The 27,140-nt window shown below is 47.3% G+C and overlaps 1 protein-coding gene across 1 annotated transcript in view; it reads left to right on the top strand.

Moving 5' to 3' along the window:
* The window catches only part of AOAH (acyloxyacyl hydrolase), a 1,097,690-nt gene that overhangs the window by 317,124 nt on the left and 753,426 nt on the right, over positions 1-27,140 (top strand). The window contains exon 3 of the mRNA XM_069613263.1: positions 26,048-26,114. Within this exon, the coding sequence (XP_069469364.1) occupies positions 26,048-26,114 (67 nt within the window). The remainder of the gene's footprint in view (positions 1-26,047; positions 26,115-27,140) is intronic.

The following is a 27,140-nucleotide window of genomic DNA, read 5'->3' as shown; positions in this document are numbered from 1 at the left end:
CACTATTCTTAGAGAGGCACAGATCCACCCTACTGATGAGGTCCAACCAGACCGAAACACGTGTCTGGGGTTTCTGTTGGTACTCTTGTTCAGAGGAGAATTGCCTCGCATTTCGGTGCTGGACTGCCCCAGGGCAGGACAAAGACTGATATGTTTGGGATATTTCTTCTCTGTGAAAAGATAGTGAGCTAAAGACTCTGGGTAAGTCTCTCGTAACCAGGACTAATGTCTGGCAGAGAGACTCCCAGGACCCCCCTTGTTAAATCTGCATATTTAAGTAACTTTGGGTCTCACCCTAAGTTACTAGGGGAATCCAGACGTGGACCCCTTGCTCACTATTCTTAGAGAGGCACAGATCCACCCTACTGATGAGGTCCAACCAGACCGAAACACGTGTCTGGGGTTTCTGTTGGTACTCTTGTTCAGAGGAGAATTGCCTCGCATTTCGGTGCTGGACTGCCCCAGGGCAGGACAAAGACTGATATGTTTGGGATATTTCTTCTCTGTGAAAAGATAGTGAGCTAAAGACTCTGGGTAAGTCTCTCGTAACCAGGACTAATGTCTGGCAGAGAGACTCCCAGGACCCCCCTTGTTAAATCTGCATATTTAAGTAACTTTGGGTCTCACCCTAAGTTACTAGGGGAATCCAGACGTGGACCCCTTGCTCACTATTCTTAGAGAGGCACAGATCCACCCTACTGATGAGGTCCAACCAGACCGAAACACGTGTCTGGGGTTTCTGTTGGTACTCTTGTTCAGAGGAGAATTGCCTCGCATTTCGGTGCTGGACTGCCCCAGGGCAGGACAAAGACTGATATGTTTGGGATATTTCTTCTCTGTGAAAAGATAGTGAGCTAAAGACTCTGGGTAAGTCTCTCGTAACCAGGACTAATGTCTGGCAGAGAGACTCCCAGGACCCCCCTTGTTAAATCTGCATATTTAAGTAACTTTGGGTCTCACCCTAAGTTACTAGGGGAATCCAGACGTGGACCCCTTGCTCACTATTCTTAGAGAGGCACAGATCCACCCTACTGATGAGGTCCAACCAGACCGAAACACGTGTCTGGGGTTTCTGTTGGTACTCTTGTTCAGAGGAGAATTGCCTCGCATTTCGGTGCTGGACTGCCCCAGGGCAGGACAAAGACTGATATGTTTGGGATATTTCTTCTCTGTGAAAAGATAGTGAGCTAAAGACTCTGGGTAAGTCTCTCGTAACCAGGACTAATGTCTGGCAGAGAGACTCCCAGGACCCCCCTTGTTAAATCTGCATATTTAAGTAACTTTGGGTCTCACCCTAAGTTACTAGGGGAATCCAGACGTGGACCCCTTGCTCACTATTCTTAGAGAGGCACAGATCCACCCTACTGATGAGGTCCAACCAGACCGAAACACGTGTCTGGGGTTTCTGTTGGTACTCTTGTTCAGAGGAGAATTGCCTCGCATTTCGGTGCTGGACTGCCCCAGGGCAGGACAAAGACTGATATGTTTGGGATATTTCTTCTCTGTGAAAAGATAGTGAGCTAAAGACTCTGGGTAAGTCTCTCGTAACCAGGACTAATGTCTGGCAGAGAGACTCCCAGGACCCCCCTTGTTAAATCTGCATATTTAAGTAACTTTGGGTCTCACCCTAAGTTACTAGGGGAATCCAGACGTGGACCCCTTGCTCACTATTCTTAGAGAGGCACAGATCCACCCTACTGATGAGGTCCAACCAGACCGAAACACGTGTCTGGGGTTTCTGTTGGTACTCTTGTTCAGAGGAGAATTGCCTCGCATTTCGGTGCTGGACTGCCCCAGGGCAGGACAAAGACTGATATGTTTGGGATATTTCTTCTCTGTGAAAAGATAGTGAGCTAAAGACTCTGGGTAAGTCTCTCGTAACCAGGACTAATGTCTGGCAGAGAGACTCCCAGGACCCCCCTTGTTAAATCGACACACAGGTAGTGGCTGGTCATTTCTTGCGGAAGCAGCCCACAATGGTGATTGGTGTTTTGGATTTCATGGCCTGATGGCTGTATGTGCTTGGTGATTTTGATGTGCATAAATTTCTATTCTGATTTGGCCCGTGTAGCGTTTTTCTTTGCAAGTGATGTGGCATATGCCTATTTGGGGGGCGATGTATTGTGAGGAGATCTGCATTGGGTTCCAGCTTCGGGGTTTAGTTGCGTGGTACTGTGCTGTGCGCGTTTGCCTACGAAGCCCAGTGAGGTCAGGGATGGGGGCTGCCAATATGCCAGTTTGAATGTTGTCATGCTCAGGGGCGGGGGATTGGGTTTTGTGTAACAGATGCCGGTCAGCCAGGTGGACTGGTTGAATGATGTGGTTTTCGGAATATTGCTGGTCACAGGTGCCTGTGTTTGCGTGCGTTTCTTGGTGGGGGACTGTGGTCATGTCCATTGGGATGGCTTCTGTATTCGTGCCATCTGTGCCCTGCAGCTCCCATTGGCCCCTGTTGTGTTTCTTTTGTTCGTTGGCATGCATGGGTGACTTGTACATTTCAATGGTTGCATTGTGGCTTCATTGCACCTACGGGGAGTTGTACTTTGTGGGCAGGGAGCGGTGTACAGGCACTCAGTGGGGCCGTTTACGGTTGATTCGCGATGCCGTACTTCTCGCCATGGCGGAATGGTACATTCCGCCATGCCTGATGGCGTTAGGTACATGTCCGCTAGGGTCGGAATTGGCGTACCGTTGCACCATGGTGGTGTTTGCGGTTTGGCATGGCGCGCGCGCGCGTGCTTGGTGCAGTTAGCGTTGGCGTTCACTACGGTGTCGCTAATGGCTTCGTACTTTGCGGTGACGGGTCATAGTCGCACCGAGCGCTATTCGATGGCGGTATTGCATTTCCGCCATCGTTTTTCGATTTCCGCCAGGGTCGTAATGAGGGCCATTGACTAAAAGTAAGCGCAACAAGCCTCTGAAAAGTACCTGTAACAAGTGAGCGTGAATAATTAACTCTGAGACTGCTGCTTTAAAAAAACACACCGGCAGGCACTTCAAGTACAAAGGTTGATGGTAAGGCTTGATTAAAGCCAGCTCAAAGACATCCAGGAAGATGTGTTTTGGGCTGGGAAGTGCAGGAAGTGGGTGGTAATGGAAATAGGGATTGGCATGGCCATGGGCAGTCAGTGGGTGGGAAAATAATGAAAATACCCCCAACAAGCTTTGTGTCCCTCCTCATATGCCATTTCTCCCTGTCTGTACCCTAATGCAATAGTTTCGGCTAATAGGTGGCGCTTGAGCCACCTAATTGTTCAAACTAAAAACATTGATTCTCTTCAAGGGATAATGCCCTAACTTCCCCTCTGTATATATGTAGTGTGCTGAGATGAAAAATCAGATGCCCAGCAAGAATCTATTTTTGCCAGATCGGCATTTGCACCTAGCTGATGCGTTATTGTCCATTTGGAAAAAATTCTTTTGCAAGTCTTGTGAGGTTAATTTTGAACCAATTGTAGGCGCTGGAGATTAGAGATGGTATAGGAAACAGGCATTGCCTCTCCCACACTAGATATCAGTAGAGGTCTGCAACCTTTGGTTCTTCAGATATTTGAATAACAGCTTACATTAGCAGGAGCCAAAATAGTCAATAATAAGGGATCATGGGAGTTGTAGTCCAAAATATCTGGAGAACTGCAAGTTGCCGACTCCTGGGTGTAAGGAACCGATGACCGGTAGGAAATATGTCAATCCAGATGGACCATCTGGCCCCAAACTACAGGCGAAAATGCCGGGAGCCCACAGAGCATCAACAGGCTTCAAGAAATGAGCCAACAGCTGAGACAGGACATGTCTGAACTCCAGAGCACAGCAGAACTCAGCATATGGAAAACTCCAGATATATGATGAAAGCAGCACGTGGGGATCTGCCATTTGGCACTTGGGAAATGAACTGATGGGGGCTGGCACGTGAGGCCTGCTGCTGTGCAGCCAAGAATTCCTCCTCTGCAATCGTCTAGGGAGACAGGATCAATGCAACTTTGGCACACTGACAAATGCTCTTATCATAAGATGCACGAGTGGGCTCGACCTGCACCATTTATATCTCATAGACAGTACAACTGCTCTGGAAAAAGATGAATAGGATGAGTCAGGTACTTGCTAACAATCCACTAGACCTTTTTGTCAAAAATGTCACATTTACAAATCTGGACACTGGCTTTGGTCTAAGTGATAACGTTACTTTATAGCCAGATAAAATATGAGGCGAAAGATCAAATCAAAAACTACACATAATGGAAAAGGCAGAAGTAAAGCAAGATCAAACTGCAAGTGGATTTTCTAGTTCCCCAGAAGCCACAGGAAAAAGACCAACACACCACACATCTATGTGGTTGGGCTTTTCCATATTATTTCTCAATGACCAATTCGGTATGATTAATGGCACAGAAACCCAGGATGGGCTCTCGCTTCCATTGCAGTTTTCAGGGAGAGTGAAAAGAGTGATTAGACACTTTGTAAAGCGCTTTCCTTAAGCTTAAACAACACCACCGAAGGATGAATTCTGAAAGGCAAACCAGCAGACTCCGACTCAGTGGAGAAACTTTGCTGAAAATGTTGGGGGGGACATGACCTCTGCAGAAAAGGTGCCACATTCAAATGAATGGGGACAAAATGGTGTGCCATGAAAGTTGGGGGGGACAAACACCCCCGTCCCCCCTAATATTACGCCCACTGTCCCCTTGTGATAGCCCGGGCCAAGCTCAAGGCTTACCCATTAAGAGGTGAAAGTGGCGCGATAGGTTCATAATCTCAGCTAGAAACACACCTAAGTGATTACAGAATAGTAATGTCCAAATCTAATTGCCATAGTATATTGGAGGAAAAACAGTAAGACAATACTGTAGAAAATAGCTTTATTCCTAACGGGAAGACCTATCAAGCTTTTTAGTGGTCAGAATCAAATGCCCCAGTCAAAAAGTTCACCTTCTCACATAACCCTTCATTTTGATGTTGGCGGGAGGTGCAGCAGTGCAGACCTGTACCACTTCTGCATCCGTGGCCGGGATTTGCTCAGCGGTCTATTAAACAGTTTCAGCAGGGGGCGGGGAGGGTTATAGGTCAAATGCTCTAATGCTTTTGATCGAATGATAATATGCTCGAGTCAATTTGACTGAAAAAAAGGGTCGAATATTTTTTTTTTTGGTGTTAAAACACCTTTTTTTTACCTATACTAAAGCAAAAAAATATATATACTTTAAAAAAAAAGAGACCTTTTTGTTTTCTGTAATGTTGAACTCAGTTTCATCATATGGGCTAATTTCAAATGGCACATGTTTTCGCGACATCTCTATAACTTTGCACCACGTGGATGGGACCATATTAAAATTACCAAACATGTTCACATTTGGTTATACATAGATTTTGAAAAATATCATACAATTCTATCCAAAGAGGCGAAAGTCATAAATCACCAAAAATTGAATTTTACTATGCCTCAATGTCGCCATAGGTTTGTCAAGGGGTGCAAAAGGATGCATTACCCCAATCCCTTAGGTAAGCAGACTCATCCCAGGACCATGAACCAGATTTTGCATTTTTTATTCTTAAAAAAGTACCAGTCCATCCCTATGCACGGGTCTTCCCTTCACACCGTCAGGGCATCCCCCAGGATGTTGCTATATGCCTATTTTAAAGGTTATTGTGGTGCAGGATCGGGGTTCAATATGGTGGCTTGGGCCCACATGTATTAAGCATGATTTATGTCTGTCACAATCATTGGTTTAGATTTTAAATTGAGAGCTCAGACTATCCCCAGACCCAGCCAATGAAATATCCATAATGAAAACATTTGAAGCGAATTTGCCCAAATCAAGCAACATTCACGGTTTGCCCCAGATGGAAACATCTCAGGTAAGTATTTTGTAAATCTGTGCAGTGGGTTTTTGGTGTGGGAAAGAGCAACAATTCCTGATGATTGTTTAAATGGGATATTCACAATAATTTTGTTCCCCTGGAATGGAACCTCAAGGAACTTTCCAAACTTTGCAAACTAACTCAGTATGGGGTGTATATATTCTTTTAAAATGTTCTGTGAATGTTTGGTGTCAGTCATATATTGTAGAGTCAGAAACATTGGATTTGCAGTGATGGTTAAGTTGGACTCATCAGTGATGTCAAAGATGATGCCATTTGTGATGTCATCTGTGATGTCTTATGTGTGGTATGATCATTGCATGTTGGAGTGTGAGTTATAGTTGCATAATATTGCATAACTGACAAATGCCTATGGTTTTTAGATTTGGTGCTGCAACCATAGTGTCTCTTTTACACATTTTTTTCACTGAATTTCACAGGTTTTTGTTAGGGCAACTTAGCATTTTGACCCTTTAACAACGTTTTATTTCACTGAATTTCACCAGCATTTAGTAGGTAACTTAACCATAACATCCTGTTAACAAATTTATTTTACTGAATTTCACATGTTTTTATTAGGGCAATGTAAGCATAACGTCCATTTAACTATGTTTTTTTAATTGAATTGAAATGTTTTTTATAAGTGAAGGTTTTTCATGATGTTAAAGGATAAAAAGGGGAACTACGGGACGCACCGGTACCTTAGTACGTGCAGGCCTGACCCCACCCTGGATTGAAATGTCAAATGTTAAAGGTATTTGTACCGTGCACCGTCACCAACGGAATTGGTCCCCAGGCGCTCAGACGGATCTGTAAACGATAAAGGTGGGATGGGTTAGTAAGGTGAATAAGGGTGTAGGATAGTGAGAGGAGTGGTGTTCTGTTGGCAGCTTCAACTCAGTATACACCGGGTGCTGAGCTTTGGTGCGGGTATTGGATCAGAGTCAGTCCGCGTGTGCTGTTGTTCCGGCTTATGTGTTGTTGCAGTGTTGTGAAGTACGTGCGGCTTGTTGTGCGAGAGATGGTTGTGTGAGTTTTTTGAGTGAGATAAGTATGCATAGTTTGAGCTTATATTGGTTAGTGGGTTACCTAACCTTTACCATGCTAACATTTATAGTTCTGTCATAGTGTGGCACCTGTCGGCCCTCACATTCCCTTCTAGACACGGCGCAGGACAATGTTTAGGACTCCATCCAGGTGTGGTCATGCCAACCCTCACACCCCCATCCAGATGCGGCGCAGGCCAGTGTCTAGCCACCCGTCCAGGTGTGGGCATGCTAACATTCACAACTCCATCTGAGCGCCACGCAGGCTGGTGTTCCCAACTCTAGGTGTGGCACATGCTAGCATTCACATTTTTCCTAGGCGCGGGCATGTTATCCTTCAATCGATCCTATCGAGGTGCGACGCAGGCCAACGTCTATCTAGATGCGTCTGCCGGTCTGGATATGTTCGTCCGGTACGTACGAGTGGTGTTAAGACGGATTTCTGAACTCTGTCCTGGTGGCGCAGAAGTTCAGAAGGCCAACCTAATTACTTGGAACAGGGTAACCTCTGGACAAGCCAGACCAATCAAGGTAGCGATCGCGGCGGTCAAGACTAGGTCTCAAGAGGGGTGAGGGTGACTGAAAGCCCGCAGTGAGCACACAAAGCAAGAGCGCTTACAAACTACTCCAAACAGTTGTTTATATCAAAAATAGATACACATTTATTATAAGGCCTTGAAACTAATAACCACAGTAAAAGCAGCAATATACAACGATATTAAACCAACACATACACTATCCACCCAATATATATACAGAATACACAGTTTCACAGCATTAGCAGCACGAAATATGTTATCCACCTGCAGGGGAAGAAAAACAGGCAGTGCGAACCAATGCGTGTGATATGTCCGCCTTCTGAGGCCCCTAACTAGATGGTAGTCCAATCCCTACGAAGAGTGGAGCCTAGCGCTCAAAAGTACCTGCACACCCCGGTGCCAATGGGCAGAAGGTGAAGCTCTTCGGAGGACGTTGGACAGCTCTGTAGGGTGCCCTAATGAAGGAGAACACGGTCCGCGACTCTAGCGCAGCCTCCACTGTGAGGCAGAAGTAGGGCGCGAGTACGGACAAGGGGTGCTGTATTTACAGCGGGGAAAAGCAAGGGGCACTGCAGGAGGGCGACCAGATCCTAGCTAATCTACTCACCGATCCCCGAAGCAAGCAGGCCCGAGCTTCTCCTCGATAGATGCAGCTTCTGGCAGGTTCTGAAGAGCAGGGAACGTCTCGTCGTCGTGCAGAGTAAAAAGACGTCCCGATCGAAGAATCCTGCACAGTTTTGTCGCCACGGCAGGGCAACGGAACGGCCGGGTGTATTCAAGCCAAACGAGCACCGTTCACCTTTAGCTTAGGGTTGCTAAGCAAACGAAGCGTGTGAGCGTGCCCCGGACTCAGAATACCACCCAACCTGTCGGCGATTACAGAGCAGGACTCCTTAGTAAGCTGGTCAGTCAACTGGATGGCCCAGAGACACTTCCGAAGGCTTACGGCAGGAGTTGATGAAGGTGCCGGGAATAGCTGGTCCTGCTATTCCAATAGGTCGAAGCGCCAGTACAGGCCTTCTTGTTCGATCTTAGGTGGAAAGGGCTTCACCGGACGACAGCAATGAGGAGCAGAAGTTCTTCAGGGGGTCACCAGCGATTCCTCGGTCCAGCCTCGTGTTCGCAGGATACTTGGCTCCTGTATCCCTGGGTTCGTAAGAACTCAGGAGATCGACCTGGTAGTGGTGTTTCCAGCTCCCTCTTATCCACGGTTCCCTTCGCGCCAAAACGGAGGGGAGCCAATGGGAGATCCGCTCATCAACACACATACCATACGTGGACCAATCACGGACCACAGTGGTCCCAGGCATTCACACCACCCTAGACTCTCTGGCACCCAGGATGTGTATTGGGACCAGACAGCCCAGCCCACATCCTGGGGGCACTCAAACGACATGTAGAAGCCCGCGAAAGCAACCGTGTTTCGCGGGAAACTACATGCCCAAATAAGGAAGGCCCCGGGTCGCCTGACCCGGGGGAAGGTAAAGGGAGCAAGACGGACAGTGGACGAGACAAAGGAGCCTCGTGGTCCGGCCATTTTGGGTAGCCGGGCCACCCTTTTGTGTTCGCGGCAAAAAGGTGCTCAGAACGGCAAAAGGAGCTCAAAATAAACCAAATGATCGCTGCCACCAGCCCAGTCCCTGAATGACTTGCACCGATCCAAAAACCATCCTACAAGAGTGTCTAGGGTCTGTAGAAGGCTAGAGACCCAAGAGAGCTGTAACTTAGCTTACAGTGCCCTCTTGTGTCGTGTTGCACTAAAATGGCGACACGATAAAAGAAACTACGGGAAACAGCGTTCCCCGGTACTGACTGTCTTAAGGGCATGTCAGTTTCCCCGTAAGAAAGGAGCGAAAGCCCAGAGAAGTGCGGCAGAAGGCTGTACTTCTCTGGCAAAGTCAAGAAAACAGGTTGAAAACAATAGCAAAAAGTTTAGGGGTTGCCACATGGAAGGAAAGTTCCCTACAATAACGAAATCTTTCCTAACACTCGCCCCTCCCAGACTATGGACAGGGGGAACTAATCCACCCCTGGATGAGTCTCTTGTTCAGGTCGGTAAAACATTCTGGACAACCCATCAGCATTGCTATGTTGGACACCTGGCCTATGCTCAATAGTGAAGTCGAAGCCTTGTAGGCTTATGGACCACCTAAGCAACTTTGGATTCTCCCCCTTCATGTTCATTAGCCACTTTAACGGCTTATGGTCAGTCTGCACAGTGAAGTGGGTCCCATAGAGGTAGGGCCGCAGCTTCCTTAGGGCCCACACAACAGAGAAACATTCTTTCTCTACCGTGGACCATCTGAGCTCTCTGTCCTTAAGCTGGCGACTAATAAAACCGATAGGGTGTTCCTTACCCTTCTCATCTACTTGTGATAGTACAGCTCCTATCCCAGTGTCAGAGGCATCCGTCTGCACGATAAAAGGTCTTTGATAATCAGGGGCCCTGAGCACAGGGGCCTGGCACAAGGAGTCTTTCAAGCCATTGAAGGCCTTCTCACACTCGTCAGTCCAAGTTACCTTCTTGGGTTTCTTCGGAGTTGTGAGGGCAGTCAGAGGAGCAGCTATGGTGCCATAGTCTGCCATAAAATTGCGGTAATAACCCGTGAGTCCTAAGAAGGCTCTCACTTGGGTTTGTGTAGTGGGGGTAGGCCAGTCTTGTACTGCTTGTACTTTACTGGGGAGAGGCTGTATCCTTCCTCCACCTACTTCATGCCCAAGGTAAACCACTGAGCCTTGTCCAATCTGGCATTTACTCGCCTTTATGGTCAAGTGGGCTTTCTGAAGAGCCTGGAGCACAATCCCGAGGTGTTTCACATGGTCTTCCCAGGTGGCACTGAAAACTGCTATATCGTCCAGATATGCAAGACAGAATTCGTCCAACCCATTCAACACATGATTCACAAGCCTCTGGAAAGTGGCAGGTGCATTCTTCAATCCGAACGGCATTACCCGGAATTGGTAAAGCCCGTCGGGAGTTGAAAATGCTGTCTTCTCCTTGGCATGTTCTGCTAAAGCTATTTGCCAATAGCCCGCAGTCAGGTCAAACGTGCTGAGGTACTTGGAGGCACCCAAGGTATCCACCAGCTCGTCAGTTCGAGGCAAGGGGTGAGCGTCTGTCTTGGTGACAGCATTCAGAGCCCTGTAATCCACGCAGAACCTCAATTCAGAAGTGCCTGCCTTTGGAACCAATACCACAGGACTGGACCAAGGACTACTAGAGGGTTCAATCACCCCAAGGTCTAACATCTTGTTGACCTCGGTCTTAATATAAGACCGTACTTTATCCGACATCCTGTATCCCCTACTTTTGGTAGGTACACTGTCTCCTGTGTCAATGTTATGTTTGCACCAAGGTGTCAAACCAGGCGACTGTGAAAACAGGGGGGAAAACTGCCTAAGCAAACTTTTCACCTCAGCCTGCTGATCAGAAGTCAGGTGAGGGGCCACTCGGACACCCTCAACGGAGCTATCTGAAGGACCGCTTTGGAACAGGTCGGGGAGAGGTTCTGACTCCTCTTCCTCGACGTCTGACGCCAGTAGCAGTGCTGCGATTTCGACTCTTGGGACGAAAGCCTTCAGCCTATTTACGTGGAACACTTTTGGAGCCTGTCCAGGCCTTCCAAGGTCCACTAAATAGTTCACCTCACCCAGGGGCTCCACCACTGTGTAAGGGCCTGACCATTTGTCCTGTAAAGCGCGAGGCCTTATAGGGTTCATGATCAGGACTTGCTGACCAGGGGTAAAGTGAATTAAGGAAGCTTTCTGGTCGTACCAATGTTTCACCAGCGCTTGTCCTGCCTTCAACTTTTCACTAGCCAAGCCCATCAGGAGTACCATCCGTTTTCTGAGCCCTAGCACATAGTCAACTACATTGGTAGTAACAGGGGGAGTGGGCATCTCCCATCCCTCTTTGACGATGGCTAAGGGTCCCCGTACGGGATGACCGAACAGAAGTTCGAAGGGGCTGAAGCCAACACCCTCCTGTGGTACCTCTCTGTAGGCAAACAGCAAGCATGGTAAAAGAAGATCCCATTTTCTTCTCTGGGGCTCCTCCAGAGCCCCAATCATGCTCTTTAACGTTCTGTTGAAACGTTCCACCAGACCATTGGTCTGGGGGTGATATGCAGAAGAGAACTTGTAGGTGACCCCACATTCTTTCCACATAGCCTGCATATACTTCGACATAAAGTTGCTGCCACGATCTGACACAACTTCTTTAGGGAAGCCAACCCTAGTAAATATGCCGAGTAAAGCTTTTGCAACTGACTTGGCAGTTACAGTCTTTAATGGGATGGCCTCAGGATACCTGGTTGCATGGTCGACCAGCACCAGGATAAACCTATTGCCTGAGGATGTTTGCGGGTCAAGGGGACCAACGATGTCGATCCCTACCCTTTCAAATGGTACCCCCACAACTGGGAGCGGTACCAACGGAGCTTGGATTGTCGCGCCAACCTTACCAGACAACTGGCAGGAGGCACAACTCCTGCAGTGACTTTCTACTTGCACCCCCATCTTGGGCCAGTAGAAGTGCATAGATAACCTTTGCTTGGTCCTCTTCATTCCAAGGTGACCAGCAAGGGGAACTTCATGCGCCAACTGCAGGAGGAAGGGTCTAACAGCAAGGGGAACCACCAACCTCCTATGGTCTCCTTCTGTAGACTCTGTGGGCTCACTGTACAGGAGTCCACCTTCCCAATAAATCCGATGCTTCCCAGGAGGTTCACCCTCAAGCTGGGAGCAGGCCTGTCTCCTTAGGCCTTCCAGAGATGGGCACTCACGTTGGCCCTTACTGAAGTCGTCCCTATCAGGACCTCCTTCAACTAACAAGTCTTTTAGTTCAGGATGGTCGTTGGGGTCGAACACTTCAGGCATCGCCACCTCCTCGTCAGGCTCGGGCGATTGACCAACTCCCTCCACCGCAGTGGTAGGCGAGCTCGGGGGAATATTCTCTTTCCCCCGTCGGGACTTGTTGACTCCTTTCGCCTTGGGTTTCCCCTTCGGCTGGGGCGGCGTATTGGACTTGGCCAATGCTGCCCGTGCTTGAGACCGTGTGTAGGGTCTTTCGGCAGTGTCTCCTACGAGCCCTAGAGCTCTGAGATCATTGCCCAACAAGACCTTTCCCGGGACGTTTCTCTGAATGCTCACTGGAATCCTAACTGCTGTACCATTTAAAGTTAGATTAACAGGGATCACGGGAAACATACGGAGGGGGCCGTCAGCCAACTTAGTGGGCATCAGAGGAGCTCTGGCAACTTCCTCTGAGTCTACCAAGGTAGAATCCACTACAGTTCGACTGCACCCACTATCCCTAAGAGCTGGAGTATCCACTCCATTGATCAGCACACTGTCTTTAAAGTAGTGCTTGGTATTATCCGGAATCCTAGCATACGCCTCTGCGACTTTAGGCTCCCAGGAACCCAGGGACACTAAAACTACCTCAGCCTCTATTCCGCTGGGAAATGAGTCTGAGGAGAAGGATGCTCCTGTAATCTCTTCTTCCTCGTAGGAGGAGAAGGCCAGATTAGCGGAGTGGACCCCCAAAGGTCTAACCTTACAACGGGGATCCCCCTTCACATGGTCAGTTGCTCCACAAGAAAAACAAGCCCCATTGGGTCTGTTTACGTAGGGAGGCTTATTATAACCAGAGTTCTGTTTCGGAGGCGAACCTCCACTACCCTGTGAGTTCTCGTATGGCTTACCCTTATTTTTCTTTTTGTGGCCCTTATGGGAAGAAGATTTAGCAGATTCCCCACCCTCCATATCTTTGGACTTTTTCCCTTCCTCCTGCTTACCAGGATGAGTTTTGTCCTTATGGGACACTCGATGTGACACCCATAAGTCTGCTGCAGTGGCCAGCTTCTTAGGATCTATCTCCTTCGAATCGGCCAAATGCTGCTTAAGCTCCGGGGAAGAAGAAGCAAAAATGTGTTCCAGCATGACCAGATTGATCATGCCTTCGAAGGTAGAAACCTTATAACCTTCAACCCAGCCAGTCAAGTTTTTCAGGGACTCAGCTACATACGACACCCAAGTACCACCTTCCTTTTTCTTATACTCTCTAAACCTTTTCAAATATTGGGTCGGAGTCTTCCCAAACTTTAAAATGAGAGTCTGCTTCAACATTGCAAAATCAGCGCGCTCAGCCTTCGACATTTCCATAATGGCACTGCAACCAGAATGGGGCAGTCTGCTGAGTAACCATGCAATCTTATCCGCATTATCAACCTCTTGAACCTCGCATGCATACTCAAACGCATTTAACCAGTCCATAATGTCATTTCGTTCCTCATACACACTGAGCAGGTCTTTTGGAAACCGTGGATGAGAGGAAGCCCCAGAACCATGTCCAGGACCCTTGGACCCATTTGCGAACTGAAGCTTGGCCAGTTCCAACTGGTGATCCCTGTCTTTTTGTTTTTCTGCCTGGTCGATTTTCAGTTTGGCTATGCTGAATTCAAGCTCCTGCTGCCTAAACCGCAGCTCTTGCTTCTTGAATTCAAGCATAGCCTCCCCATCAACACTGGCAGAGGAAACGTTAGACATTACATCCTCCCTGTCCTCGTGGTCGTGATGGATCAGTGCAGCGGCAGAACCGTCGGTTCTGCCAGTGAGAGCAGCCCCACCACCTTCTGCACTGTCCTCGGAAGTTATAGCGTCAAGCTGCGCTTCTTGCCACGCCACGATTCTCTGGATCATTTCCAATTTAGTGCCTTGAGAGGAAACCCCTCTCTCCGCACACATCTTCTTCAATGTTTCAGATTTCGAAGCATTTAAGGTTAATAAAGTATTCGTTTCCATACTGTTGATAGGACTATGGCCTTTTTAACGTTATATTCAATACTTTACTGCGTGTCCTGGTTGGAATAACCTGAAAACGCCTTAGCTCGTGCGCAACACTGGATACCTTCAGTCGTATCCCACCGCTGTACACCAATTTGTTAAGACGGATTTCTGAACTCTGTCCTGGTGGCGCAGAAGTTCAGAAGGCCAACCTAATTACTTGGAACAGGGTAACCTCTGGACAAGCCAGACCAATCAAGGTAGCGATCGCGGCGGTCAAGACTAGGTCTCAAGAGGGGTGAGGGTGACTGAAAGCCCGCAGTGAGCACACAAAGCAAGAGCGCTTACAAACTACTCCAAACAGTTGTTTATATCAAAAATAGATACACATTTATTATAAGGCCTTGAAACTAATAACCACAGTAAAAGCAGCAATATACAACGATATTAAACCAACACATACACTATCCACCCAATATATATACAGAATACACAGTTTCACAGCATTAGCAGCACGAAATATGTTATCCACCTGCAGGGGAAGAAAAACAGGCAGTGCGAACCAATGCGTGTGATATGTCCGCCTTCTGAGGCCCCTAACTAGATGGTAGTCCAATCCCTACGAAGAGTGGAGCCTAGCGCTCAAAAGTACCTGCACACGCCGGTGCCAATGGGCAGAAGGTGAAGCTCTTCGGAGGACGTTGGACAGCTCTGTAGGGTGCCCTAATGAAGGAGAACACGGTCCGCGACTCTAGCGCAGCCTCCACTGTGAGGCAGAAGTAGGGCGCGAGTACGGACAAGGGGTGCTGTATTTACAGCGGGGAAAAGCAAGGGGCACTGCAGGAGGGCGACCAGATCCTAGCTAATCTACTCACCGGTCCCCGAAGCAAGCAGGCCCGAGCTTCTCCTCGATAGATGCAGCTTCTGGCAGGTTCTGAAGAGCAGGGAACGTCTCGTCGTCGTGCAGAGTAAAAAGACGTCCCGATCGAAGAATCCTGCACAGTTTTGTCGCCACGGCAGGGCAACGGAACGGCCGGGTGTATTCAAGCCAAACGAGCACCGTTCACCTATAGCTTAGGGTTGCTAAGCAAACGAAGCGTGTGAGCGTGCCCCGGACTCAGAATACCACCCAACCTGTCGGCGATTACAGAGCAGGACTCCTTAGTAAGCTGGTCAGTCAACTGGATGGCCCAGAGACACTTCCGAAGGCTTACGGCAGGAGTTGATGAAGGTGCCGGGAATAGCTGGTCCTGCTATTCCAATAGGTCGAAGCGCCAGTACAGGCCTTCTTGTTCGATCTTAGGTGGAAAGGGCTTCACCGGACGACAGCAATGAGGAGCAGAAGTTCTTCAGGGGGTCACCAGCGATTCCTCGGTCCAGCCTCGTGTTCGCAGGATACTTGGCTCCTGTATCCCTGGGTTCGTAAGAACTCAGGAGATCGACCTGGTAGTGGTGTTTCCAGCTCCCTCTTATCCACGGTTCCCTTCGCGCCAAAACGGAGGGGAGCCAATGGGAGATCCGCTCATCAACACACATACCATACGTGGACCAATCACGGACCACAGTGGTCCCAGGCATTCACACCACCCTAGACTCTCTGGCACCCAGGATGTGTATTGGGACCAGACAGCCCAGCCCACATCCTGGGGGCACTCAAACGACATGTAGAAGCCCGCGAAAGCAACCGTGTTTCGCGGGAAACTACATGCCCAAATAAGGAAGGCCCCGGGTCGCCTGACCCGGGGGAAGGTAAAGGGAGCAAGACGGACAGTGGACGAGACAAAGGAGCCTCGTGGTCCGGCCATTTTGGGTAGCCGGGCCACCCTTTTGTGTTCGCGGCAAAAAGGTGCTCAGAACGGCAAAAGGAGCTCAAAATAAACCAAATGATCGCTGCCACCAGCCCAGTCCCTGAATGACTTGCACCGATCCAAAAACCATCCTACAAGAGTGTCTAGGGTCTGTAGAAGGCTAGAGACCCAAGAGAGCTGTAACTTAGCTTACAGTGCCCTCTTGTGTCGTGTTGCACTAAAATGGCGACACGATAAAAGAAACTACGGGAAACAGCGTTCCCCGGTACTGACTGTCTTAAGGGCATGTCAGTTTCCCCGTAAGAAAGGAGCGAAAGCCCAGAGAAGTGCGGCAGAAGGCTGTACTTCTCTGGCAAAGTCAAGAAAACAGGTTGAAAACAATAGCAAAAAGTTTAGGGGTTGCCACATGGAAGGAAAGTTCCCTACAATAACGAAATCTTTCCTAACAAGTGGGAGTGTCATTTGGGGTTTTCGTCTGGGTCTAGGTATGTGGTCAGTCTCTGCAGCCTTCCTTTGTGGCTATTTTCCATGATGTCTTATGCTCTGTCGAATGGTTGGTTCTTTGGTTTGAGTGTTTGTCCAATTTGAGAGCGGTCGAGGTTGGAGTTATTTTCGTCATTGTTTTAATGTCTGGGCATTCTAGTGCTTAGCGTCTTTATGCAGTGTCCAATCTGTATAGGTGAGACATAGTAAAACATTGCATGTCACTCCAGTAATTCAGATGGTGTTTCCAGCAAATTCCATTATATGGAGAAGAATCGAACAGGCAAATAGAACAAATAACATTTTCCTGTGTTAAGCGCGTTCTCACCTGAATGGTGAAAAACAGGAGGTGAAAGGCGCTGGGGAACAAGGGTGCAAGATGTAATGCTAACGGTCCCATGTAGGGAGAGACAAAGATGTTCTCTCAGCAGAGCAGAATTTGTTGAGCGTGCCCAGCGTTATCTACAGGTTTAGATAAAAAAGACAAAAAAGCGCCCGTGTTAGTGCGCTCTCATCAAGAAGTGCAACCAGAGGAACATCTCTTGCTTTTTTGGCATGCCCCTTTACAGTCTATAGGACAGTCCAATTGAATTCTTCCCACCCATGTCCTTTCTCAATGAAATGTTTTACCATGGGTGCTTGTTCTATTTTGTTTTTAAGGCAACTACAATGCTCAATTATCCTTGGTTTAACTTTGCGATTCGTTTTACCTATGTACACCAGGGCAAATAATCAAGTATACTACATTGTCTGTATTGCAATTTGTAAACGTATTCTGTTTCCATGGTCTATCCAGACCAATATCTATAATTTTGATTTTGTGCTTCATTTACATGTAGTACCACATTTACTGCATGGATAGTGTCCACTGTCTGGGTTAAGGCCCCATGTACACATGACTTAAGGTGCATTGTCCTTTTCTCCCTATAGTCTGCTTTTGCTCATCAGGTACCCAATAGCGGTACTTTTTCAATAAGCAAAGATGGGCGTTCCAGTCGGTTTTCAGCCCGTTCTAGTATTTTCCAATTTTTGTTGAAAATATTTAATATTTTCAGGCTCTGGTTAGTAAATGTTGAAACACACGCATGCAACGGTTATCACCTGTCTTTTTAGGTTTACTTTATAAGAGGGCTTCTCTATGGTTGTTGAATGCCCTTTACCTGCTTTTTTACACATTTTATGGGGTATCCTCTAGCTTGGAGTTTAGAAGATAACTCTGTTGCCTCATTTTCAAAGGCATCGTTGGTATTAATGTTACACTTAAGGTGCAAAAATTGCCCAAAGGGCAGGTTAATCTCAAGTGTTTTACCTGGTGACTAGTGTCATCCAGGAGGGAATTGTTATCCATTGGTTTGTGATAGTGTTTGACCAACATTTGTCCTTCTTGGTGAAAGATAGTGATATCGTGGAAATGAGTACTCTCATTGCTCTGGGATTTAGTCAACTTTAAATAGGGGATTTGGTTGTTAAGCCAGTCAAAAAACAAATTAGCTTACTCCGGCGATCCTTCCAAAATGGCCAAAATATCAATGAGGTCCCGGCTCCAATGTGCAATCTGTGCTTTGTAGGGATTGTGGTCAGAATAGATCTTAGTTTTCTCAGAGCTCTCTACATAGAGATCAGCTAGGCTTGGGGCCATAGTGATCCCCATAGCTGTACCCTCAATTTGTTGGCTAAAACCCCCCAAAAATTCAAAATAATTCTTGGTTAAGGCTATTTCAACACACCACATTACGAAAGAGTTGGGTCATCAGTTCTGTTCAACAGTACCTCTTCTATAACTTCCGGTGTTGCCTGTCGGGGAATGTTAATATAGAGGAAACTATATCAAGCCCTATCAGCAGATTGTGGTTATTCGAGGTGTTCAAACTTTTGAAACACTCCAGTGGTGTCTTTAAGGTAAGAGGCCATGTTACTAACAAAGTCCTTAAGGTAGTGGTCTGTGAATTGTGACAAAGGCACCAGAACCGAATTAATTCCTGCAGCTATAGGGCGTCCTGGTGGATTCTTCATAGTTTTGTAAATTTTAGGAGGCAGTAAAACATAGGGATGGTAGATTCCTCAGTAAGCAAAAAAGCAGCCTCTTGTTTACTAGTCCATCCTCGCTGTCCAGCTGTAGTAACTTTAAGATCTATACTTTTAAGCAGGTCTTTGGTGGGATTGAGTGGTAATATTTTATAACAGTCTTGATTGCTCAATTGGCGAAGACATTCGTTGGTGTAGTCCTGCCTGTCAAGGACAACAATGCCCTCTCCTTTATCCTTTTTTTGAACACGATCCGTTCAGTTTCAGACAGAGTTTTAATCGCCAATTTTCTAACCTTACTTAGGTTCTGGAAGGCATGTTCCTTCACAGATTCTAAATGCCCTACCTCTGCCAGAACCTTATGTTTAAACACTAGAGATTCTGGAGGATGGGTATTGGCTGGTGGGCAAAAGGTCGAAGGTTTTCTGAGGCACATGCAATTCTTAAAGGGAAAATCATGATTGTTCTCAAAAAATTCTTTAGAATGAATCTTTCTCATGAATTTGGAGGATTCTCCTTTAATCTCAAAGGGATCATGTTCTTTGGTAAAGACATACAGTAACCCTTTGTTTAGGACTGCTTCTTCTGACTTGGAGAGAGTGTAGTGGGAGAGATAAACTACGAGCGAGAGCAACTTAGTGTTTGTCTCTGGTCGTCTTCCCACTTGCCTCTGTTTTGTCCATGGTGTAAAAAAGGCCTTTGATTCATGATGTTCCATCACTGTATGGTAGTTAGAAGGAAGTTCACTTTTAATAAACAGCGCTAATGTATCTTTAACAAAACGATTTTATGCAGTGCACATTGCTGTGTGTCACTTTGAACAGAGCATGCGAAGAGTGTAAGTCATTAATGAATAGGGCATGAGGGTGCACCATGCCCCACCCCACCAAGATTACTACAATAGCCAGGGGCCATTATACCCACATAAAGGAACAATGGGCCGCTGACCGTGGCCTGTGGCTATGGCCAGTGCCCACATTCCCTATTTTAACCCCATTGCTGATCTGTTGCGGCCATGGCCAGTGGACATATTTTCTAGGGCATGGCCACTAATGTTGACAAGGTAACTAGCAAATAACAGTATTTGATAATAATGTACCTTTCCAAGGGAAGAATGTCAAAACAGTTGCAGCATTAGAACAGAAACATGGATGGTTGCATTAGGAGACACGTATACATATATGTCAGGGGACATATGACAAAGAGGCACGGTGTAACAATGATAGGTGATTAGCACGCTTTGCATAGTGCATGGATTGCCTGTATTTTGTACATTGATGACATTTTTTTTAATTGTAATTGATTATAGTTTACATGTGCTTTTATCTGTTTTGCATTTAATTCATTTTGTACTTTGGTATGTGGAACAATGTTATCACTAGTATAGTTGGGTAGCGATCTTTAGTGGATCCAAGAGGAAGTTCTATCTTTCTTATGTTGTGAGTTTTGTATAGTTAGTTCTGAATATGTGGGAAAAGGTACTTTAACTCATATGGGTTACCCCATTTAAGTCATCTTTTAACCCAGAATCAAGCCAGAAGTCCCACAAAAATACGTAAAGCAAAAAGGAGGTGGCAGACATACAGAACCCCAATCCTTCATCAGCCATGAAATAAGTCATGCAGCTAAATTGCAAAGGTGGACACCCCTGTCCCTCAGCCGCTGATTACAAACACTGAAGAATAAATAGACAATGTCGTAAGATAACCCCTTTCAAAGTGTCAGCTTTAGGGCTACAGGAGGAATGATCAGGCACACGAGCAGCATGCCCCACTAACAGCCCCGGTCCTGCCCCTTCCCAGCATATGCATTCAGAATGGCCCACCTGGAAGAAGCACACCACAAGTCAACAGGAAGGGCTAGTGGGTTCAGAAGGGCAGACAGTGTGAGAGGACATTTGTCCCACAGAGAAAATGGGATTGGTCCCTTGTACTAGGCACAACAGTACCACCCAGGTCCCCTAAGTACCAGCTACTAAAGACCTAAACACCAGATATTATGCACCCATAGCCCTTCACTTGGACGAGCCAATGACACTAGAGATCTCATAATTGGCCCTCCCATAGCCCCATGTAACTTGCAATGTCAATATACATCAACGGAAATACATGTAAAGAGCCGACATCCTGGTCTGTGTCTCTAGTGCATCCAACAACATGGCTGAACTCTTTAATATTTGCAGGGAACTAGCCAGCCCCTCCACAGTCTCCTCCTCACCTCTTCCCTCCCAGGCCCTTTGCAACGCACTGGTCACCCACTTAATTGCAAAAACGCAGGACATCCTGAGTACCCTTACACCCCCCTCCTCCTCATCCACCCCCTTGCCTCCTATGGCCTCCCATCTTCCCTCTGCCTCTCTCTCCTCCTTCTCTCCTATCACACCTGAGGAGGTCACCAAAGTTGTCCGTCCCATGAAGGTCTCCTCCAAACAGGTTTCCCCCTGCTCCTCCCGAACCATCAAGGATAATATTGGCTCTCTTGCACCTGCGCTCGCTGATTTCTGCAGTAACTCTTTTGTTACTGGATCTTACCCCTCCTCCCTCAAGCACTCCCTTGTGTGCCCTCTCTTGAGAAAACCTTCTGCAGACCCAACTTTTCCAGCCATCTACCACCCCATATCTATCACCCTCTTCCTTGGGAAACTCCTGGAGAAGCTGATTTTCCCCCAACTGACCCAGCACACTGAAATAGTTGGTTGTCTCCAGGACCACCAATCTGGATTCCCAGCATCCAGAGGCATGGAAACTGCTCTTCTGAACACCCATGAGGAACTGCTCTCATCTCTTGATTCCAACTCTCCAGCTGTTCTCATTCTACTTGATCTCTCCTCTATATTTGATACAGTTAACCACTCCATCCTCATAAAACGACTCCATGATACCCTAGGTATCACAGAGCGGGCACTGGACTGGCTGACCTCCTTCATCAGTGACTGTCCATCCTGGGTTTTTCTGGGCTCTTTGTCCTCCCCCACCTCTATCTTCACCTGTGGCAGCCCCCAGGGCTCCATCCTTTCCCCCTAGCTGTTTAACAACTACCTTGCTCTGCTTGCGCACCTCATTTCCACCTTCCCTCCAAACTTCCAGTGTTATGCAGATGACACACAGCTCTTCTTCAAACTTCCCTCTGATCCTCTTCTTACTTCCTCCATCATTCCTGACTGCCTATCTGCCATCCAGTCCTGGTGTACTTCTAATGATCTCTGCCTCAATGCCAGCAATGCCAGCAAGACTGAGATCCTTCCTATCGGGACTCCTGCTCCCACTTTCTGTCCCTCACTCTGGCCCTCTTCTATGGGCTCTCCAGCTCCTCCTTCATCTGAAGCCAGATACCTTGGAGTCATCTTCGACTCCTCTCTTTCCTTCATCCCTCACATTCAGGTCCTTGCCAAAAAGTCCCACTTTCAACTCCAACTCCTCAAAGGAAGTCTTCCTTTCCTCACCTTCCCCCAGACGCTCAATGTCTCTAGATCTCTGATTCTCTCTAGCCTAGACTACAGCAATAGCCTTTTCCTCCATCTACCCTCTTCTTCTCTACGACCCCTCCAGCTAATCCAGAATAGGGCTGCACCACTCATCCTTGGCCTCAAGTCCAGGGACCGTATCTCTCCAGCCCTTAAATCTCTCGAACTGGCTGCAAGGATCAAGTTCAAGACCCTCTGCATTGTCCACAATTCTTTCTGGGGCCGGGCCCCGCACTACATCCAACTCTCTCTTCCTAAATACCTTCCCTCTCGAGCCCTTCACTCAGCTACCTCATACTCTCTGATGGTCAGATGCTTCTCCAGGCAGAGAGTGGGCGCTAGATCTCTTTCCTCTGCAGGTGCCTCCCTCTGGAATGGCCTCGGTTCCCTGCTCAAACTTGAGCCGGGCCACCAGAGGTTCCATAAGCATCTCAAGACCTTCCATTTCTCCTCTGCTTTCTCTCTCCTCTATGTCTCATGCTGAACTACCTGTCTGCTGCAGCGACTGGTTGCTTGGCTACTCTCAGAGTCTCACTGGGTACCAGGCTCCTCCATGACCAGTCCCCCCTGCAATGCCTCCGGGCCGACCGCGCACTTAGAGGCTGAAACTGCAACCCTACTATCCTCTGCCATCTTGCACTTACCCAGAGCCACGCTGCCCTGGTTGCACTTACCCAGAGCTACACTGCCCTGATTGCACTTCCCCTTCCCCAATCCCCAGCACTTTCCTTTTCCCCTCCCTCGCACTTGCACGATCTGAATAACACATGGCCTAGTAAGATTGTTTGTCTTGTCTTCCCACTGTCTTCCCTCCCTGTCTTATTGCGCCTAGAAACACTTGTGCACAGGCGAGTAATAAATGACATATATCATATCATAATACACATACCTCATGCAAGTACAAAGCAATATGTCTCATTGTGCACTTACAGTTTTTGTCACATAGCAACACAAAGAACTTACCACAATGTAGGCACCCATTCAGCAATCTTGAACATGAGAGGCTATCACCTACCACCATCACAACCTCTAACAGCCCAAAGCAATGTATGCCACATGCTTGTGGGTGTAAACAAACACGATGTAACACAGGCACTGTATTGAGATCTCCAGTTCAAATTGAAGGTATGTGGTACCTGAGCCATGTATGACACAGTGGACAGGGGTACATTGTAGATATGTAGATATTGGAGGGAAAGGCAGCTAGAAACAGTGTAGCATCAGTATGTGCTGGGTTAAAGGATCACATACTGTGGTCCTTCTTGGCAAGGTCCATGATGTGAGGAGAGAAGGAGAGAGTGGAGTTGAAGATGACACCAAGGTTTTTTGCCTCCCAGGAAGACGAAGGAAGAGGGCTCAGGGAGGGCAGCCAGAGTGAGAGAGGGAAAGCAGAAGCAGGAGTCCCAATGAGGAGGATCTCTGTCTTACTGGAAATAAGGCAGAGATCATTGGAGGCGCATCAATCCGGAATCATGGATAGACAGTCAGGAATGAGCGAGAGAGAAGGGGGGCTGAGGGGAGCCTGAAAGAGAGCTAGGTGTCATCCGCATAACACTGAAAGTTAGAGGAGAAGGTAGAGATCAGGTGGCCCAGGGGGAACAAGTAGATAATGAAGAGCCAGGGTGAGCGGTTGGAGCCCTGGGGAACATCACATGTGGAGAGGGGGGTGGTGGAGAGAAAGGACACAAGTTGGACCTGGGAAGTTTGGTCCAGGAGGAAGGATGTCAACCACTCCAATGCCTGTCCCGCAATGTCCAGTTTCTCACTGAATCGATTGATCTGGATGGCATGATTGACCATGTCAAAAGCAGAGGAAAGATCAAGGAGGATGACGACAGAAGGAAGGCTGTTGTCAAGAATAGCAAGCAGATCTTCACAGGTGTTCAGGAGAGCAGTTTCCATGCCTCTGGCTGTTCTGAAGAAGACAGACTGATGGTCATGGAGACAACCAACAGGTTCAGTGTGGAGAGTAAGCTGGGAGATGGCCAGCTTTTCCAGGAGTTTGCCCAGGAAAGGAGTGATAGAGATTGGATGATAGTTTGCCAGACAGGTAGGATTGGCAGAAGGCTTTTTTAGGAGGGGTGCACAAGGGAATGCTTGAGGAGAGAAGGGAAAGATACAGTGGCAAAAGAGTGATTGCAGAAATCGGCCAAGTCAGGAACGAGGCTCTTAATGTGGTCCTTGATGGTTCTGGAGGAGCAGGTGAGCACCTGTTTGGATGACACTTTCATAGATTGGACTAGTCTAGAAACATCATCAGGTGTTGTTGGAGAGAAAGAGCAGAAGGGAGGAGGAGAGGGAAAGGCAGCCAGTCAGGGCTGAGAGAAGTAGAGGGAGAAGAAGAGGGGAGCGAGGACAGGATGTTCTCAGTTTTAGTGGTGAAGTGAGAATCCAGAGCTGTACAGAGGGCCTGGGGGGGAACAGGAGAGGTGGAGACTGCAGCAGGATTGGAGAGCTCCTTGCATATTTTAAAGAGTTCAGCTGTGTTGTTAGAGGCCGCGGAGACACAGGCTTGGATGTGGGATCTCTTCTTGGATAGGACAGAGAGTCTGTATTGTCTTTAGAGCAGGCAGCAGGCTAGTTCGGCAGAGGATTCACCCAAAGCCCTCCACTTCCTCTCAGCCACCCTGCCCTTGCATTTCAGGGCGGCAAGGTCAGAGTCATACCAAGAGTTGCACTTGGAGGTAGGCTTTAGCCGTATTCTCATAATAGGGGCAAGGACGTCCAGATTGTTAGCGATAGAAAGATTCAGGTTAGAGACACCAGGTGTTGCTTGCGATTCTGTCCCAAAGTCTGCATTCCCAATTCCTGAGGTGGATATTGGATCGAGGGTCCCAGCCACCACAACTTCCTATGGCCTTAGGAGCAGTGTCGCCACAGTGCCCCCCACCTGTTGCCCTTACCTCTGTTACGTATCTTCTCATGGAAGAATTAACCCTCTCTCGTAGGTCGTTCCATCTGAACCCATTCCCCTTTCTATGGGTGGGCAGCAACTGCTGCCACCTTGTTGGCAATTCACTGGCATAAATGTTTTTCCCCGGCAGATGATTTTTGGCTCATGACCCCAAAAAGGTGTGATCTCCTTAATGCCTTTATCCACAACAATCTAGAGTTCATCATCTCAAAACTACACTATTTCCGAGTTAGGACTCTTCTCCAGATTCTCCAGAACCACTTTTGGCACTCATTTTTGCCTAATAGAATTCTGTAAAGCAGGATAACATTGGATTGAGCTTTCCGAAATGGCTGCCAACATGGATGCTGTCATTATCATGGTGGAAACTGAGTAAGTTTGTCATTGCAAACAGTTTTTAAGGAGAAGTCCACCAGTGGTAACAATACTTTGGGTGTAACTATGGGAAAGTAAAGTCAATTACCATTACCACCGTCATGTCAGAACATTTGCACTCCTCTCGGTGGACTGCTTTTTCCACTGGTGGAGAGGGTATTGTTGTTGGGAAGTCTTTATGGCCAAAGATCTGCCCAACTTGTAAAGAGGACTTAATTTATCTGAATGCCTTGGGCACAATTTTCGCTCACTGCAAGAGGAGAGGCTTAAGGCAGGTGAGAAGGGGGCACAGAAAAAGTGAGCAAGTGTTTGTTGTAATCAGTGGGGTCACAGCCTTGAATTTCTGGTGTTTTTAGCAAAGCTAATCAAGGAATTATTTGACTAGATTGATCTTTAATTGGAGGTATTAGGGTGTGGACTTAAATGATGTTCCACAGTCTTGGAGGATAGAATGAGGCAGCTTGTCTCTGTGTTTTTCTCTTTTGCTATTTTGTAGTTTTATTCTGGTATAAGATTAGCTTCTGGTGTTGCATTGTCAATAAAGGAAGCTTCCTGTGGAATTTTGAACTATCAGTCGAAAGATCTGGTTTCTTCCCATGTATTAAAAGAGAGATGCTGCTGAGCTGAAAATTATCCTTAATCTGATACACACACTTCAGTCTCATAAGAATGAATATCTGACAGTCCATCCACTGTTTGTGCATTTTACATCCTATAAGTGAAACTGTGTTTTTTTCTTTTATGTCTTTCAGAGGAATTGCACTTTAAGCAGATCTGCACAATAGTGGTTGAGTTATTTGGAGCACAATTCATTAAACTGTAAGTACAAAATGTTCACTTTTTGTAGGGCACTCCCAATGCGAAGCTCACCAATTCTTTCCTTGTGTGCGTGAAATCCCCTGAAGAGTGCAATGTTCATTCATTGACAAGCCTATCCGCTGCTGGTATTATGCTTTTACCTGTATTTTACGTAGTTAGAGGCTGTTCAAGGCGTGCCTACCAGTTGAGTGGCAGCCAATGATGATACTAACACTTATACGAACCATAAGCATATATGTTCCCTTGTGTTATCATTAGCAAAAGAATATGTACACAGATTGAGGCCATATTTGAACCATAGGGGGCAGGGAGAGCAATCAGTAAAGCAGCGACATTTTCTTTCCAACCCAGACTTTTATGAATGTGCAAAGGGAGTGGTTTATGCTAGAGGTCTGGTTCACTGAGGAATTTCTCTCTTCATTTCATGGTGGAGATTAAATAGATGGAGAAAAATAATGTTGCAGTCAAATTGAATGTACCGCTATTTGCTGAAAGTGCTGATGGGAAAGCAACACAAGCAGTCATTTGGGGAATTATGGAGGAGAGGAAAACATGAGAATAAAACATTCTGAAAAAGGCAAAGAGAGATGAGAGAGGCAATGAGAGAAATACTTAAGTAACTGAGATGATGTAGCTACATTGGTGTATCATGAAATCTAGGGACTAGGGACCAAAGCTACTCCTCACTGGTGATCCCCAGAGATGCCGGAACATGTCTGGGGATGCTTGTGGCCATGTACAAAAGGGATGTGACCAAGCAGTTTGTGCTGAATTGCCCTGTATGGGGTTGGACTAAGCCTGATTTGCGTATGGTTTTACCCTTTTCTGTAATAGCTTGGCAAGTGAATAACAATGCTCTGGAAGGTTGCCCAGAGTGAGTTGTTAAGATAAGTTCTAAACCTTTCAGCCTTCACCTCTTTTGTTTTGTCTTATCACCCTGAGTGGGACGGGTATGCCCCAGATATGGGTACTGTGCCTGCTGGGTCATAGACCCAAGCTACACCTCATTGATGAAACACACTCAGG

Source organism: Ambystoma mexicanum, chromosome 5p (genome assembly GCF_040938575.1).
Source record: "Ambystoma mexicanum isolate Mex_15411 chromosome 5p, UKY_AmexF1_1, whole genome shotgun sequence".
Taxonomy (NCBI): domain Eukaryota; kingdom Metazoa; phylum Chordata; class Amphibia; order Caudata; family Ambystomatidae; genus Ambystoma; species Ambystoma mexicanum.
Note: the sequence above shows the minus strand (reverse complement) of the source record. Positions and strands in the feature narration are given on the sequence as shown.